At 49.2% G+C, this 14,304-nt stretch overlaps 1 protein-coding gene across 2 annotated transcripts in view; it reads left to right on the top strand.

Annotated features, from left to right (window-relative positions):
- The window catches only part of TBX4 (T-box transcription factor 4), a 96,849-nt gene that overhangs the window by 68,685 nt on the left and 13,860 nt on the right, over positions 1-14,304 (top strand). For both annotated transcript variants that reach the window (XM_077311975.1, XM_077311974.1), the window contains exon 6: positions 6,224-6,376. In XM_077311975.1, coding sequence (XP_077168090.1) covers positions 6,224-6,376 — 153 coding nt within the window. The remainder of the gene's footprint in view (positions 1-6,223; positions 6,377-14,304) is intronic.

Genomic DNA, 14,304 nt, shown 5'->3' with positions numbered 1-14,304 from the left:
AGGATCAGCGTAAAGCACCCAGGAGAAGGATCTGTCCAGCTGCTGCTTGAAGACTGCCAGGAGCTCCCCACCTCCTTAGGCAGACCATTCCACTGCTGAAGTACTGTAGACTGTGGAAATTCTTTTCCTGATATCTAGCCAATATTGTCCTCCACGTTGTTTAAACCCATTACTGCAAGTATCCTCTGCTACCCATAGGCACCGTTCTCTGCCCTAAGTATCAACCTTTCAGAGACTTAAAATCATGGCCCCTCTCTGCCACCTCTTCTCCAGGCTGAACATTCCCAAATCCCTCAGCCTTTCCTCAGGGGCCTTGGTCCCCACTCTTGTTGCTTTCCTCGGAACCCTCTCCATTTTCTCCATGTCCTTTTTGAAGTGAGGCCTCCAGAACTGCATACAGGACTCCGGGTGGAGTCTGACCTATGCGAAGGGGTGATCCAGTTGAGGCTGATCAAAAGTGTTTTGGAGGAGACCTCTGTCTCCAGCCATAGGTCAGGACCCAGGAATGCTCCCAAGGTATCAACCTGCTAATTCAGGGCGAGGGCCACTTCCTGCAAGAGATGCTAGCTGCACAGTGACCAACAGCACCTCCATTACCTGGGCTGAGCTTCAGTGTATTGGTCCTCATCCCTTCTACTACCTTGTTCAGGCACCTGTTCAGGATTTCCACAGACCTACCTGGCCTAGCTGTCAAGGAGCAAAATTATCACCTGATTGTCACCTGCATATTGGGAGGCATCTCAATGTTTCCATGCAGAATTATAGAATAGAATCATAGAATCATAGTGTTGGAAGGGACCTCCTGGATCATCTAGTCTAGCCCCCTGCACTATGCAGGACACTCACATCCCAATGGCTCATCCACTGTAACCTGCCACCCCCTTGAGCCTTCCCAGAATCAGCCTCTCCGTCAGATGGCTATCCAGAGTCTGTTTTAAAATCTCCAAAGATGGAGAACCCACCACCTCCCGAGGAAGCCTGATGTTAAATGCAGATGTTAAATGGCATGGGGGACAAGTTCAAATCTTGTAGGACCCCATAGCACAAATGCCATAGGGCCATGCCCCCAGCATGACTCCCCCGCTTGCCTCCTTAGGTCATCCTGGCAGGGCTTTTTACAGGTGCCTGCAAATTGCCCACGTCAACCCCCAGGGCCAGGGCATTTTCATTGGAACCAGCTCTCCTGAGAGGTTCTTGCCCTGTGAGACCTTCCAGCATTCTTTACAGGCAAGTAAGGCTGCTCTGTTTCACACAGACTTTGGCTAATCTTTCAAACCAGGGTGCTGACCAGCTGTTTTAATGTCCCCCCCCAGGTAATTTGCTATCAAGTTGAGGTCCCAATCCCCCCTTCTATTGGAAATACTTTATATTGTGTTTGTTCCTATTGTTGCATTTGAAATGTAAGTGGTCCCAAGTTCCCTATGGGGAAAAGGTCTGGGGCATTAATTAATGAACTAATGCAGCAGTTTCCTGGGTTGATTATAGAGTGTCCCCTCTGGGTTCGGCAATACCTGGAGACATTGGGGATAGAGCCAGGAGTTTGGGGCGGGGAAGGACTTCAATGGAGTATAATGCTATGCAGCCTCCAAGGCAGCCATTTTCTCCAGGGGAACTGATCTGCGATGAGCTGCGATTCCAGGAGATCTACCAGATCTCCCAGTGCTACCTCCACCCAGCCTGGGCAGCCTCTCCAGAAGGATCCGATGGTCAGTGGTCTTGAAAGCCACTTGGAAGCAGAGGAGATCCCACAGGGATAGACTCCTCCAGTCCGTCTCACACACCAAAGGTAGCAAAGGGTGACCCAGGCCATTCCTGGCCCCAAAACAGGCCTGAATCTGGATGGGAATGGATCTAGAAAACCCAACTCCTCCAAAACCAGTGGTAATTTTTATTATTACTGTGCCCATTTTGCAGATGGCACCTGAGGCTGAAGAGCCATTGACTTCTTCGTGGCCGTCTGCTAAGTTTGGGCTCAAAGAAGGACGTAGATAAAATTGAAAGGGTACAGAGGAGAGCGACGAAGATGATCTGGGGCCAAGGGACCAAGCCCTATGAAGATAGGTTGAGGGACTTGGGAATGTTCAGCCTGGAGAAAAGGAGGTTGAGAGGGGACATGATAGCCCTCTTTAAGTATTTGAAAGGTTGTCACTTGGAGGAGGGCAGGATGCTGTTTCTGCTGGCTGCAGAGGAAAGGACACGCAGTAATGGGTTTAAACTACAAGTACAACGATATAGGCTAGATCTCAGGAAAAAGTTTTTCACAGTCAGAGTAGTTCAGCAGTGGAATAGGCTGCCTAAGGAGGTGGTGAGCTCCCCCTCACTGGCAGTCTTCAAGCAAAGGTTGGATACACACTTTTCTTGGATGCTTAAGGATGCTTAGGGCTGATCCTGCGTTGAGCAGGGGGTTGGACTAGATGGCCTGTATGGCCCCTTCCAACTCTATGATTCTATGATTAAAGTGAGGTCTGAACTGTGAGCAGCCTGGATGAGGCCTCATTGTCTCTGTGCTTCACCAACTATCAGGGGCTTTACGCACCGGGATCTTTGTAGCAAATTGGTCACTGAATGAAAAATCGCCATTTAAAATAGTGGAATTCGTTGTTATGCATACCTGCCTTTGTAGTGGAATCCAGTTGCGTTTTGTAGCGTTTCCCACAGGCTACCGGTCTCGGCAGAAATCGCTAGAAAGGAAGCGCTATTGCCGAGCTCGTCCCGCCCCTGGCCGTCAAGCAGCCAATGGGCAGCCGTTAGCATGCTCCCAAACAGCCCCTTTCCCTTTAAGAAAGGTTTTTTAAAAAAACAAAAAACAGACCCATTGTAACGAATCTGTGTAGATTCGTTGCAATGGAGAGACTCATCCAGCTGCCTAATGTGTTTGAGCTGTCGTTTGATCGTTTGATCGTTGCCACGCTGCCTCCGAGTGAAAAAAAAAATCCCCCCCCCCTCTCACGGGCCCGATTTTCGGCAGAATGAATGTGTAAAAATTAATGGGAAAATACATCAGCAAACGGGCTTTTCTGTGGTTTGTGCTTAGTGACTAAAGGGGAAGGACTGAAGCCAGGGAAGCCTCTAAACAGAAAGAGGCTCGCTGGTGCGTTTATCCCCGCTCGCTCGGAGAAAAAAAAATGGCGATCGCTTCGCCGGAAGATCAGAGAGGAGAGCCAGGGGGAGGGACTTTGTAGAAACCGCAACAATGTTAACGCACAGGTCTTTTTCGCTAGTGTTGCAGATTGGTTGCAGGAGTGTATCGCTTTCCGGAGGGTGAATCCACTTTTGGGGATTTCCCTGAAAGCGCTACAAGGAAGCACTTTTTGCAGATTGGTTTCAGGTGTGTGGCAGATTGTCGACGACGTCGTGCGTTATGGCAAATCAATAGTGTTTTCAATTGGCAACCATTGTGCGATTTTGAAGGTGTGCAAAAAGTCTCTCAGATTTCCAGCCGAAAGAGAGCTGCACCTTTCTAAATCCACTGAAGTCAAATCCACTGAATTTGGGATCCACTAAATCCACTGAAGGATGGGAAGGGTGTCGCTCTGTTTAGGTCTGTACGGTTGGTTGAGCCAAGAAGGGAATTGCCCTCTGCAGCCAGCAACGAACGGCCCTCCCATCCCTCCCTCCTAACGCTTCTCTTTCTTCCCCTCCTTCCTCTTCCTTTTATCTCCTCCGCTATTAAAATTTACATTGTGCCAATTCCTCGGGGGCAGGGACCCGTCTCTGTAGATATAAATTACTCCGCAAGGCATCGCATACCATGATGGCTTTAATGGCTTTCACATTGAGAGAGAAAAAAAACTCACTTAAAAAAAAAAAAGATGCCTGCAATTAAGCAACTATGAAATTCCTCTCCGAGTTTGACACGCTCAGTGGCCAAACTCTGGAGTCATTTGCAAGCACTTTATTTCTTCCAGCCACCGAGAGAGGAAACAACGCGAAGCTTAAACCTTCCCGCCCCTTTTGTGGTCAAAGCCCTGAAATAAGCAGCAGCCAAAGAGTTAAAGCGAAACCCCCCTCCCCAAGGCTGATAAAATGCCGCAAAGCTTTTCATTCCTGCTTGGGGGGGGGGGTTTACATGTGTGATCTGGAAAATGTCATCAATAAAAACCACATTTAAACAGTATGCGATGCAGCCTGCTACTGTGGGCAGAGTTATATGCACTCAGTTCAGGAGGAGCATGAATGTGCCGAGCTCAACGTTATGGTGTGGGCAAGAAAAGACAGGGATTCTGGTTTTGGTTTTTGTTCTTTTCTCCTGTTTCCCGCCCACGCACATACACCACCCTGCCCCACCACCCTGGTTATTGTCGTTCATCCGTATTAAGTGCAGGACCAGCTTGGTGTAGTGGTGAAGAGCGGAGATCTCTAATCTGACAAGCCAGGCTTGATTCTCCTCTCCTCCACATGCAGCCAGCTGGGTGACCTTGGGCCCTGTTAGAGCTGTTCTTACTGAGCAGTTCTGTCAGAGCTCTCTCAGCCTCACCTCCCTCACAGGGGATCTGTTGTACGAAGAGGAAGGGAAGGTGATTGTAAGCCGCTTTGAGACTCATTTGAGTAGTGAAATGCAGAATATTTTTAGAAATCTCTTGTTCTTCTAAAACAGAGGAGCAGAATGGGAGCAGCATGGATCACAGGGCCATCTCGCCTTTTCAGAGAGCCCTGGACTTTTCGGGATTTGCTCTTTAATTTCCACAACTCTGCACAGAGCGGGCTCCAACTACAAATCAGCATCTATGTCAAGGCTGAACAAAGGTTGGGTCCAGTGGCACCTTTAAGGCCAGCCAATTTTTATTCAAGGTGTGTTCAGGGGTCGCAGATCTGGAATTAAACTTTGTTGGTCTTGAAGGTGCTCCTGGACTCCAACTTGGTCCTGCTACTTCAGACCAGCATGGCCACCCACCCGAGTGTATGAACCGAGGCACTGCAGAGCAATTGTCACGGATGGAACTTCTGTATGTCACCCAAGATACTCCCTAGGTGGACTCTGTTCAGACCGTTTCTTGGTAATGTTGTGATGTAATGTTGTTGGTCCATCATCCCACACGTGTTTCGCCCTGACCTCTGACACTGGTTTTAGAAGTTCACAGCCAAGCTAGACCTCAGGTAACCCTGGTGAGAGAACTGAAAGCAGGACTCACAAGCATCGTAGGGCGTGCAAAAGGGAACTCTTCCACCAGGCATTTGCTGACCGACTCAAAACATCTGCTGGTCCCCCCCCCCCAAATGCCCCCTTCCATGACTGAGCAATCTGACCTGCCAAAGGATTGTCATTGTTATTGTTCTGTTAAAATACTGTTCTGGTTGTCATTTTAGGTTATGATTATGTTATGCCATGTTATGTTATGATTGTTATTTATTGCATTGTTATAATACTCTATGTAACCATTCTACAACGATTAAAATAAGCTGCCCAGAGCCGTATGGAAGGGCAGTATAGAAATCTAAAAATGAATGAATGAATGAATGAATGAATGAATGAATGAATGAATGAATGAATGAATGAATGAGCTCCTGGGCAGAGCCCTGATTTTGGTGGTGACTCTGGGATTGAGTTTCCAACTCTTGGTTAGGAAATTCCTGGAGACTTGGGGGGCATGCCTAAGGAGGGTAGGTTTGGTGGAATAGGGGTCCTCAGGAGGGTACAACATCATGGAGTCCACCATCTAGAGGAGCCTGGAGATGAGTTATAATTCTGAGAGATGTCTGAGTCTCATCTGGCGATTGGCAGCCCTTAAGGGCAGCGGCTGAGACTGGAGAATCAGAAGGAGGGAAGCAAAGATGGTAGCGGGCTGAAGTGAGAGAGCAGGCACTGCGACTCAGACATCTCTCTGGAGCAGTCCTGGGTCCGATATGGTCCCATGGGTGGAGGAGGTGAGGTCATGGGATCTGTTCACACACCTCCTAGAGTCCCACAAGGGGAGAAATGAAATGGTAGCAAAGGATCTGGGTGAGAAAATGAGCAGAGAAGTGCACGGGGGCGGAGGGATGGCAAAGAGGAAAGCTGAGGGAGCCCAATTGCTCATTGTTTGAAGGAAGTCACAAAACCAAGCCGTTGGCCTCCAGTCTGTCTCACTAATATTGACACGCACCCCAAACCACAGGATCCTGGAAAACAAAGCTGTCTGCTGAACTTAACTGTTCTCAAACGGCCTTCCTGTCTCCAGCGGCTTACTCCGGCAGAACAAGCTTTCTTTGATTCTTAATAGTCCTTTCCCCCCCTCTCCACTAGATCATTCTCAACTCGATGCACAAATACCAGCCAAGGCTGCACATTGTGAAAGCCGATGAAAACAACGCCTTCGGTTCCAAGAACACGGCCTTCTGCACGCACGTGTTTCCAGAAACGTCCTTTATCTCCGTCACCTCCTATCAGAACCACAAGGTAAGCTGCCCAGAAGCCCCCAAATAAATCTGATTTATCGATTTTTTGTGTGTGTGTGTGTTAAAAATGGGGTGAGGTGGAAGCAACTTCCTCTCTAAGCCTCCATGAGAAGCGCCAACCGTAAAAGCGTCATGTCGGAAGGCTCGGGCACAACCCTCGCCGTATCCAGTTTCAAAGGATCTTGGCCAGAAGGGCAAAGAGAGGCTGCTGTTTGCCTGAAGCCCTGGAGACCTGCGGCCAGAGGAGGCCTTGTTGGGCTGCATGGAACGCAAGTCTGGTGTGGGGCCAGACTAGATTTCCTGGATTTTCTATGCAGCTGTAGGAAGTGGGTTGGATTCAAATGGAGGTTATGGTCCAGGGGGGGGATGGTCTCTCCCCCCCCCCCCATTTCTTGCCATTTCGTTTTCCTGAGGAAAATCTGCCTGTTGGACACATTTGACAGGGAACATTACAGGTTCATGGCTCTGCCATCATCCCGGCTAGCTCGTTGCAGTTTCAAGGGTTTTTGTATATTTTAAATTTTATTCATTAATTTTATTATTTATTTCTTCCTGGTGATCCCTGGCCCCAGGAAAGCTTGCTTGGCCTCAACCAGGGCCAGAGCTTTCTCCATCCTGGGCCCCACCCGGTGGAAGGAGCTCCCAGAGGAGATCAGGGCCCTGATGGAACTTGAACAGCTCCGCAGGGCCTGCAAAAGGGAGCTCCTCCTGCAGGCATTCGCTTGAGGCCGACCTGTACCATCACTTCCCAAGGGCCCTCCTCCTGAGCCCCCTCCTACGGCACCCACTGCAGTTCCGCCCAACCCACTGGGCTATCAGTATGAGTTACTTGAATGTTTAATTTTTCTACGGTCCCATGTTGCTTGTTGTTTCACTTCGTTCATTATTGTTAATCTAAGTTATCTGTATTGTTTCTGTTCTGTTTCATGTGAACCGCCCTGAGCCTTCGGGGAGGGTGGTATACAAATAAATAAATAAATACCGCCCCTCCCTTTGCAGCTCTGTGCGGTTCACTGGGAACATGAAATAGGGCAGATAAACATGAACTCAGCAACTGCGCCCATATCAACAACCAGAAGAGCGCTGGAACATTTAAGCGTTGACTGTTTAGCCCAGGGGTGGTCAAACTGCGGCCCTCCAGATGTCCATGGACTACAATTCCCAGGAGCCCCTGCCAGCGAATGCTGGCAGGGGCTCCTGGGAATTGTAGTCCATGGACATCTGGAGGGCCGCAGTTTGACTACCTCTGGTTTAGCCAATAACATTCTGACCGTATAACCCGGAAGAGGGTTGGATTGGAATTGTGACCTGCGGCAAAGATTTGTGCTTCGGCTCGGCCCGGCCGCCTTGGCGATCACCAAAGCCCGAGGAGGCACGTAGGAGGCCAGCGCCGAGACGGCCGAGCCGAGCTGAAACGCACATCCCTAACCCGTGGGCATGTCTGATAGGAGGGGGTTCTGGAGGGCCCAACAGACCAAATGCTTGGCGAAAGAGCTCCATTTTGCAGGCCCTGGTGGGGCCAGGACAGAGAACGGCCTGGCCCTGGTTGAGGCGAGACGTGCTTCCTTGGGGCCAGGGATCGTTGGCCGGTTGGAGTTGGCTGAGCGTAGAGCTCTTTGGGGGGCATGGGCAGAGAATACTTTTACTTCACTGGCCCCTCTCCTCCCCAAAGGAGACCCAAAGCAATTTATATCATTCTCCTCCATTTTATCCTCACAATGCCCCTGTGTAGTAGGCTAGGCCAAGTAACTAGCCCAAGGGCATCCAGGAAGGTTCCATGGCAGAGTGGGAATTCTAACCTGGGTTTCTTCGATCCTGGCCTGATTCTCTGCTGCAGCACTGGGCCAAGGTAACACCCTCAGAAAGCCCTTTTTAAGCTTCAAGACCTTCTGCTGTCCTTCTTGAGCACTCCTTTGGCCTTGTCTGTGGGGAGACTGTGGGTCCTCTTTGTTTTTGCTTCGTTTAGCTTTCGTTCCATTGAGGACTCAAAGCAGGTTACAGGGTCCTCCATTTTGTCCTCACAACTACCTTGCAAGGTAGAACAGGCTGAGAGAGGGTCACTCGGCAGGCTTCCAAGTCAGAGCAGGCGCTGGAACATGGATCTCCCATGCATATACCAACCTGAAATTGGCACCCTTATGCACAACAGGCAGCCTAGAAGATCATGGTCTCGGGAAAGAATACCTGTACCTATATTGGTCTTTCTGTCTCCTTATAAGAGGCCACTATCCCTCTTTTTCTCTCTTTTTACTTTAAAAGGGGATTGGGGGTCAGGAACCATGCGGTGACTATGGAAAGGCTGCGGATTGGTTTCCTTGGCTCTCATCCTCTCTCCTGATCCTAGAATGTGGGGCCCACCCCACTGGGGCTGAATGGCTGAGGGGAGAAGAAAGGCCGACTCCTTCCACCATACATGATTAATGCACAAAGTTTTCTGCCGCCACAGAATGTGGAGGTGACGGCAAGTGTTCACGGCCCAGAAAAACAGGCACAGATAAGTTTAGGGGAGGACAATGAGTCTTTCAGTGGCTATTAGCTGAGATGGCCTGAGAGACCACCTCCCACCCACCCACCCCCCGCCACATACAGGCCTTTGGTAGTCAACTTGTGGTCCTCCAGATGTCCATGGACTACAATTCCCATGAGCCCCTGCCAGCGTTTGCAAAACACATGTACACACCAGCTCAGAATAGTTTTGCCAAAGCCCAGAGGATGCAGCTCAAGAGAAAGTGTTCTCTCTCTCTCTCTCTTTCTCTCTCTCTCTCTTTTTGAAATATTTTTTTTCTAAAAGGCATCTTGGCAGTTGACGGTGAGCCCAGTAACTAATGAATCAGAGACCATAAACTCTCAGATGTCATTCAAAACAGCCAGCAAACCTAATAATGACTAGTAAACCCCAGCCATAAATCTACAGTGAAAAGTAATTACGGTATATGTATTTAGGGAGACATACAAGGAATGTTACTATAAAAGCTGAGTAAAGGGCCTGCCTTGCGGTAAGAACTTGAAGGGGAAGAAGGACTTTTCTTTTCTGGGAGGGGGCGGGTTGAATGGGCATGCAAGAGAGAAAGCAAAACACAGAAAGCGGTCCCGTTCTTGTCCTTGCGGTGGATTTGCATCCGTTTGGTGGGGTGGGTCTGATTGGACGCGAGCGACCACGATGGGTTTGGGACCAAGATCTCGCTGGGGATTTCTACATTCCACTACACAGTGTGGATGTGGGACGTGTGTGTGTGTGTACGTCTGTGTTTGTGTATCCATGCGTGCGCAGGAGTCCATGTGCAACCCCACAGCCTCCAGAATCTGCTGTAATTTGCATGGGCCCACAGATATGCAGTCTGTATTAAGCAGGGCGGGGCTGTGGCTCAGAGGTGGGCATCTGCTTGGCACACAGAAGGCCCCCGATTCAACCCCCAGCATTTCCACGGAAAGAACCAGGCAGTGGACGATGCTGTGAAAGACCTCTCTGCCCGAAACCCAGGAGAGCCTGGATAGACAACCCAGACCTTGTGGGGCTAGGGGTCAGATCTGGTATAGAGCAGCTCGAAGCAGAAATTTAATGTCTGGCAGAAAGTGTGCAAATAGGCATGCTGACTTCTCCCCCCAAAAATTCAAAATATTCAAAGTGCACCATTATTGGTGGGTTGTGATCTTTTTTCTTTCACCTGCCGTCTAGTAGTTGCAATAGTATTTATTAAGGGATGTTATGGGATTTTATGGTGTTTTATCTTTTTATTATTGTAAACCGCTGTTAGCCCACCAGGGAACGGCGGTATATAAAACCAATGATAGATAGATAGATAGATAGATAGATAGATAGACAGACAGACAGACAGACAGACAGACAGACAGACAGACAGACAGACAGACAGATGGAACTTTTAGATGGATGGATGGATGGATGGACGGACGGACGGATAAATAGATAAAATTCTCATGGGCTTTGCTGGATTAAACTAGCATGCCTGGCTTTACAGCTGATCTCCAGACTGCTTTAAAAAGTTGTTATTATTATTATATTTATAAACTCTACAAGCGGGCTCGGGGCGGCTTACAAAATACAGCATTAGACATAGTAAAACATTACTTGCAAAACAGGTAAAACGTCATTTCCTATTTATTTCTTGGGAACATGTATTCCTTTCTCCTGGAGAAATTGGCTGGTTTGTTAGCTGGACTGCACGTCCTTATACTCCACCAAGATCTCTCCCCTCCCTAATTCCCACTCATCCAGGCGCTACCCTCCGATCTCCAGGCATCTCCGAATCCAGTGCTGGCAACCCTAAAACCCAGAATTACAGCACCGAGTCAGCTTCCCAGGGCGGCTATGTTGGTGTGTTGTGGGCCAGCTAGTTGGGAGCCAGGCCTCCCGACCAGGGGAGCTTCACCTCTTGAAATCATATTCCCTGCAAATCTTGTGCGTTTCTCTGGTGCTCCTGGACTCAAGCAGATGGCGAGGAAGCTGTAACAGCTATTGGGAGGGGGGGATGCATTAGAAAAAAGAGGGAGGCTAGAAAAAGTAGCTCTCAAGTGAACCGAGGGAGCGGTGCTTGATAAGGCCCTTAATTTGCCTAGTCCTCGGCAACGTTGTCAAGTTGAAAAGTGAAGCTGTCCAGAAGCAGGCTTCCCCCCTTCGCCAAGTGGCTTTATGGAGAGAGATCACCGTAAGGTCTCACTTAAAACGTCAGTATTACGAGAGAGTCATATTTCTGCACAAATGACCCAGATATGCGCTGTTTCTCAGCACCCGGCTCAGCGTTCCTTCCCAAACCGCGCATGCTGTGGTGTTTCTTGCTTTGAGAAGGCTGCAGTAGACCCAGGTTCATTTAGTGACAAATTCTGGTTCTGATACTTGGTGCTCCAATGAAACGAGGAGGGGCGAAGCAGAAGAGAGCGGGCTTGGCCAATTTCGACCCAGAAAATGCGATCCCCGCAGGATTTGTTCGTTTAGACCTGCCTTTTCTTCTCAGCAGGGATCCAGAAGAACCCGCAATGTTATTCTGTCCTCTTCCACTTCATTCTTAGACTCCTGTGAGGTAGCACAGAGCAAGTGACAGGCCAAAGAGCACCCACCATGATTCGAACCTGGGTCTCCCAGACCCTAGTCCAGGCTTTCTCTAATAGGGTTTTGTGAAACCCTGGGGTTTCCGGATGGCCCTGGAAGGGTTTCCCAAATGGGTTGGAATTAATTCATTTCTATGTATTTTTTATATTGGTTAAGCATTGGTCAGGTGATATGACCATATATGGTCAAGTCAACACACCATTGTTCCTCAAAAAATGGTCAATGATGGGCATGGGAAGGGGAGGGGCCCCAGGTGGGCGTGTCCGCAGCTCTGCTTCCCAGCCATATTCTGAACGATTGAGCGACTTTTGGGGTTTCTTGAAGCCTAAAGAATGTTTCAGGGGTTTCTCAATGGTAAAAAAGTTTAGAAAAGTTGCCTTAGCCTGACGTTCTGACTGACTGGCATTATTCTGTCTATCAAAACAAACTTAATGGGTCAGCAAGGCTGTAGACTGCAGGTAGGTTCCCTCCCCCAAACACTCGCAGAGTTATAAATGGTATTACAGAGCTCTTGTTGCTTACATCCTTAATTCTTCTGCCACTGGTCAAATAAGGGACACTCTTGGCATGTATGCAAAGTGGACAGAGATGTTTCTACCGTACCATTCTCAGCTCTGTGAAAAGCACTGTTCCCTCTTCCCACCCTACCCACCCCCCCCCAGGTCAGCCCCCCTCCAACTTTGAGCAGTGTGTGCACTGTAGGTGCTTAGAACAGTGGTCCCCAACCCCCAGTCTGGGGACTGGTACTGGCCCATGGATCAGTTGGTACCAGGCCACAGCACCTCCTCATCCACCTCCCCGGCTGCTGCCTCAGGGACTGCCCTGCCACTCGGCCACCGGCTCACCTTTGGTGCTCTCCAGCGGCTGCCATGGCTGGGGCTCCCCCTCATTGTGGCACTGCCCAGCTGCTGCTGGCAGTGCCCCCCAGCGGGCGGCGGGAAGTCAGGGGTGCCGGTGGGAAAGCAAGCGGAGCAGGGGCTCAGGCGGCAATGGCGACGTCCCTTGGCAAAAGACTCCCCGTCCCCCCAGGCCTCAGTAAAATTGTCAAGGGTTGACCGGTCCCCGGTGATAAAAAGGTTGGGGACCAGTGCTTTAGAATCCCCAGACATTAACAGAAACCTCACAAGGCACAAGCAGAGCCCGAACTAAGCTAAGCCCTGCAGGGCAAGGACACAGCCCAGGATATGCTCTGTTTGCTTCATCTCAAGGAGAAACAGCTAAACAGCACCAAAACCCTACCCAGGTTTCCTTCTAGGCATGCAGCATTTCTTTTTTGCATTTCTTTTCCCAGCTGTGCTGACACCTCTAAGTTCCGGTTCTGAATTTGTTTCCCCCCTTGTGCAAATGGAGCTCCTGATCCTTTATTATCATAATGGCTGTTTCCTCTCATCACATCCCCCTCCTCAATCCACAATAGGTATGCATTTCTCAGGGGTGGCTCCCTCTCCCATGCATTTGTAAGCAGAAGGCAGGGTCTTCGTGCAGCCTTGAGCCCAACAGCTTAGATCCTAATACTCAAGTGAAGCCCAGTCTGTGGATTTAGCTATCTACACATTGGAGCGACCCGGACAGTAAACAGGTTTGCAGTAAAACCCAAAAACTTAAAAAATGTATTGCAGGGTTTAAATCCCCTCCACCCCCCCCCCCCAAAAAAAAACACACACACACAACTAAACCAGCTTTGTCTGTGCAGTGTTATCATCTGTATGCACAGAAAACAGACTTCCAACTTGGTGTAGTTGTTAGGAGTGCAGACTTCTAATCTGGCGAGCTGGGTTCAAGTCCCTGCTCCTCCCCCACATGAAGCCATCTAGCTGACCTTGGGTTTGCCACAGCCCTGATAGAGCTATTCTGACCAAGCAGGAATATCAGGGCTCTCTCAACCTTACCTCCCTCACAGGGGGTCTGTTGTGGGGAGAGGAAAGGGAAGGCGATTGTAAGCCGCTTTGAGACTCCTTCGGGGAGAGAAAAGCGGCATCAAAGAACCAACTCTTCTTCTTCAGTAATCTCAGGGCTCTCTCAGCCTCACCCACCTCACAGGGTGTCTGTTCTGGGGAGAGGAAAGTGAAGGCAACTGTAAGCCACTTTGAGACTCCTTCAGGGAGAGAAACGGAGTATAGGAACCAATTTCTTCTTCTTCTTCTTCTTCTTCTTCTTCTTCTTCTTCTTCCTCTTCTTCTTCTTCCTCCTCTTCTTCTTCTTCTTCCTCTTCTTCTTCTTCTTCCTCTTCTTCTTCTTCTTCCTCTTCTTCCTCTTCCTCTTCCTCCTCCTCCTCCTCCTCCTCCTCCTCCTCTTCTTCTTCTTCTTCTTCTTCTTCTTCTTCTTCTTCTTCTTCTTCTTCTTCTTCCCATTGCTCTGGAGAGCCAGAGTTCAAATAGAATCATCCCTCTTGAACTGATGCTTTCAGTGAAGGCTTTAAGTATTTATGTGTCCTCTCAAAAAAGCAACATGGGGCTAGGAGAATGTGTTATTTTAACATCTCAGAGAGCTGCCATTACTGAGCCACAAACAAGAGGTTTGCTGCTAAGCCGTGTGTTGAAATGAAAACAGGCTCCCCTGAGCCCAAGTCAGTGTGAATCTTGGTTGCAAAGTGACTCTTGCAGATGTAACCTTGTAGCCGCACCACGGTTAACCGAAGAATCTGTCATGAGCCTTTCTAACAACTCCTCGTAATATTTGACCATGTCAATTAACTTGTCTGCCAAAGGGACACACAAACGTTTTCCTCATTGCAAAGAACTATTAGCTAAAAGAGCAGAAAGGTGAAGATGTGACATAATAAAGGAGTAGCAAAGATAAAAGTAGCTTAGCTGGTAGCAGAAAAGGAAAAAGATGCTTCTTGGTAGAGCCGGCAGGAATCATAA

This window comes from Paroedura picta, chromosome 15, assembly GCF_049243985.1.
Source record: "Paroedura picta isolate Pp20150507F chromosome 15, Ppicta_v3.0, whole genome shotgun sequence".
NCBI lineage: Eukaryota > Metazoa > Chordata > Lepidosauria > Squamata > Gekkonidae > Paroedura > Paroedura picta.
This window is presented reverse-complemented; position numbering and strand designations above follow the sequence as displayed.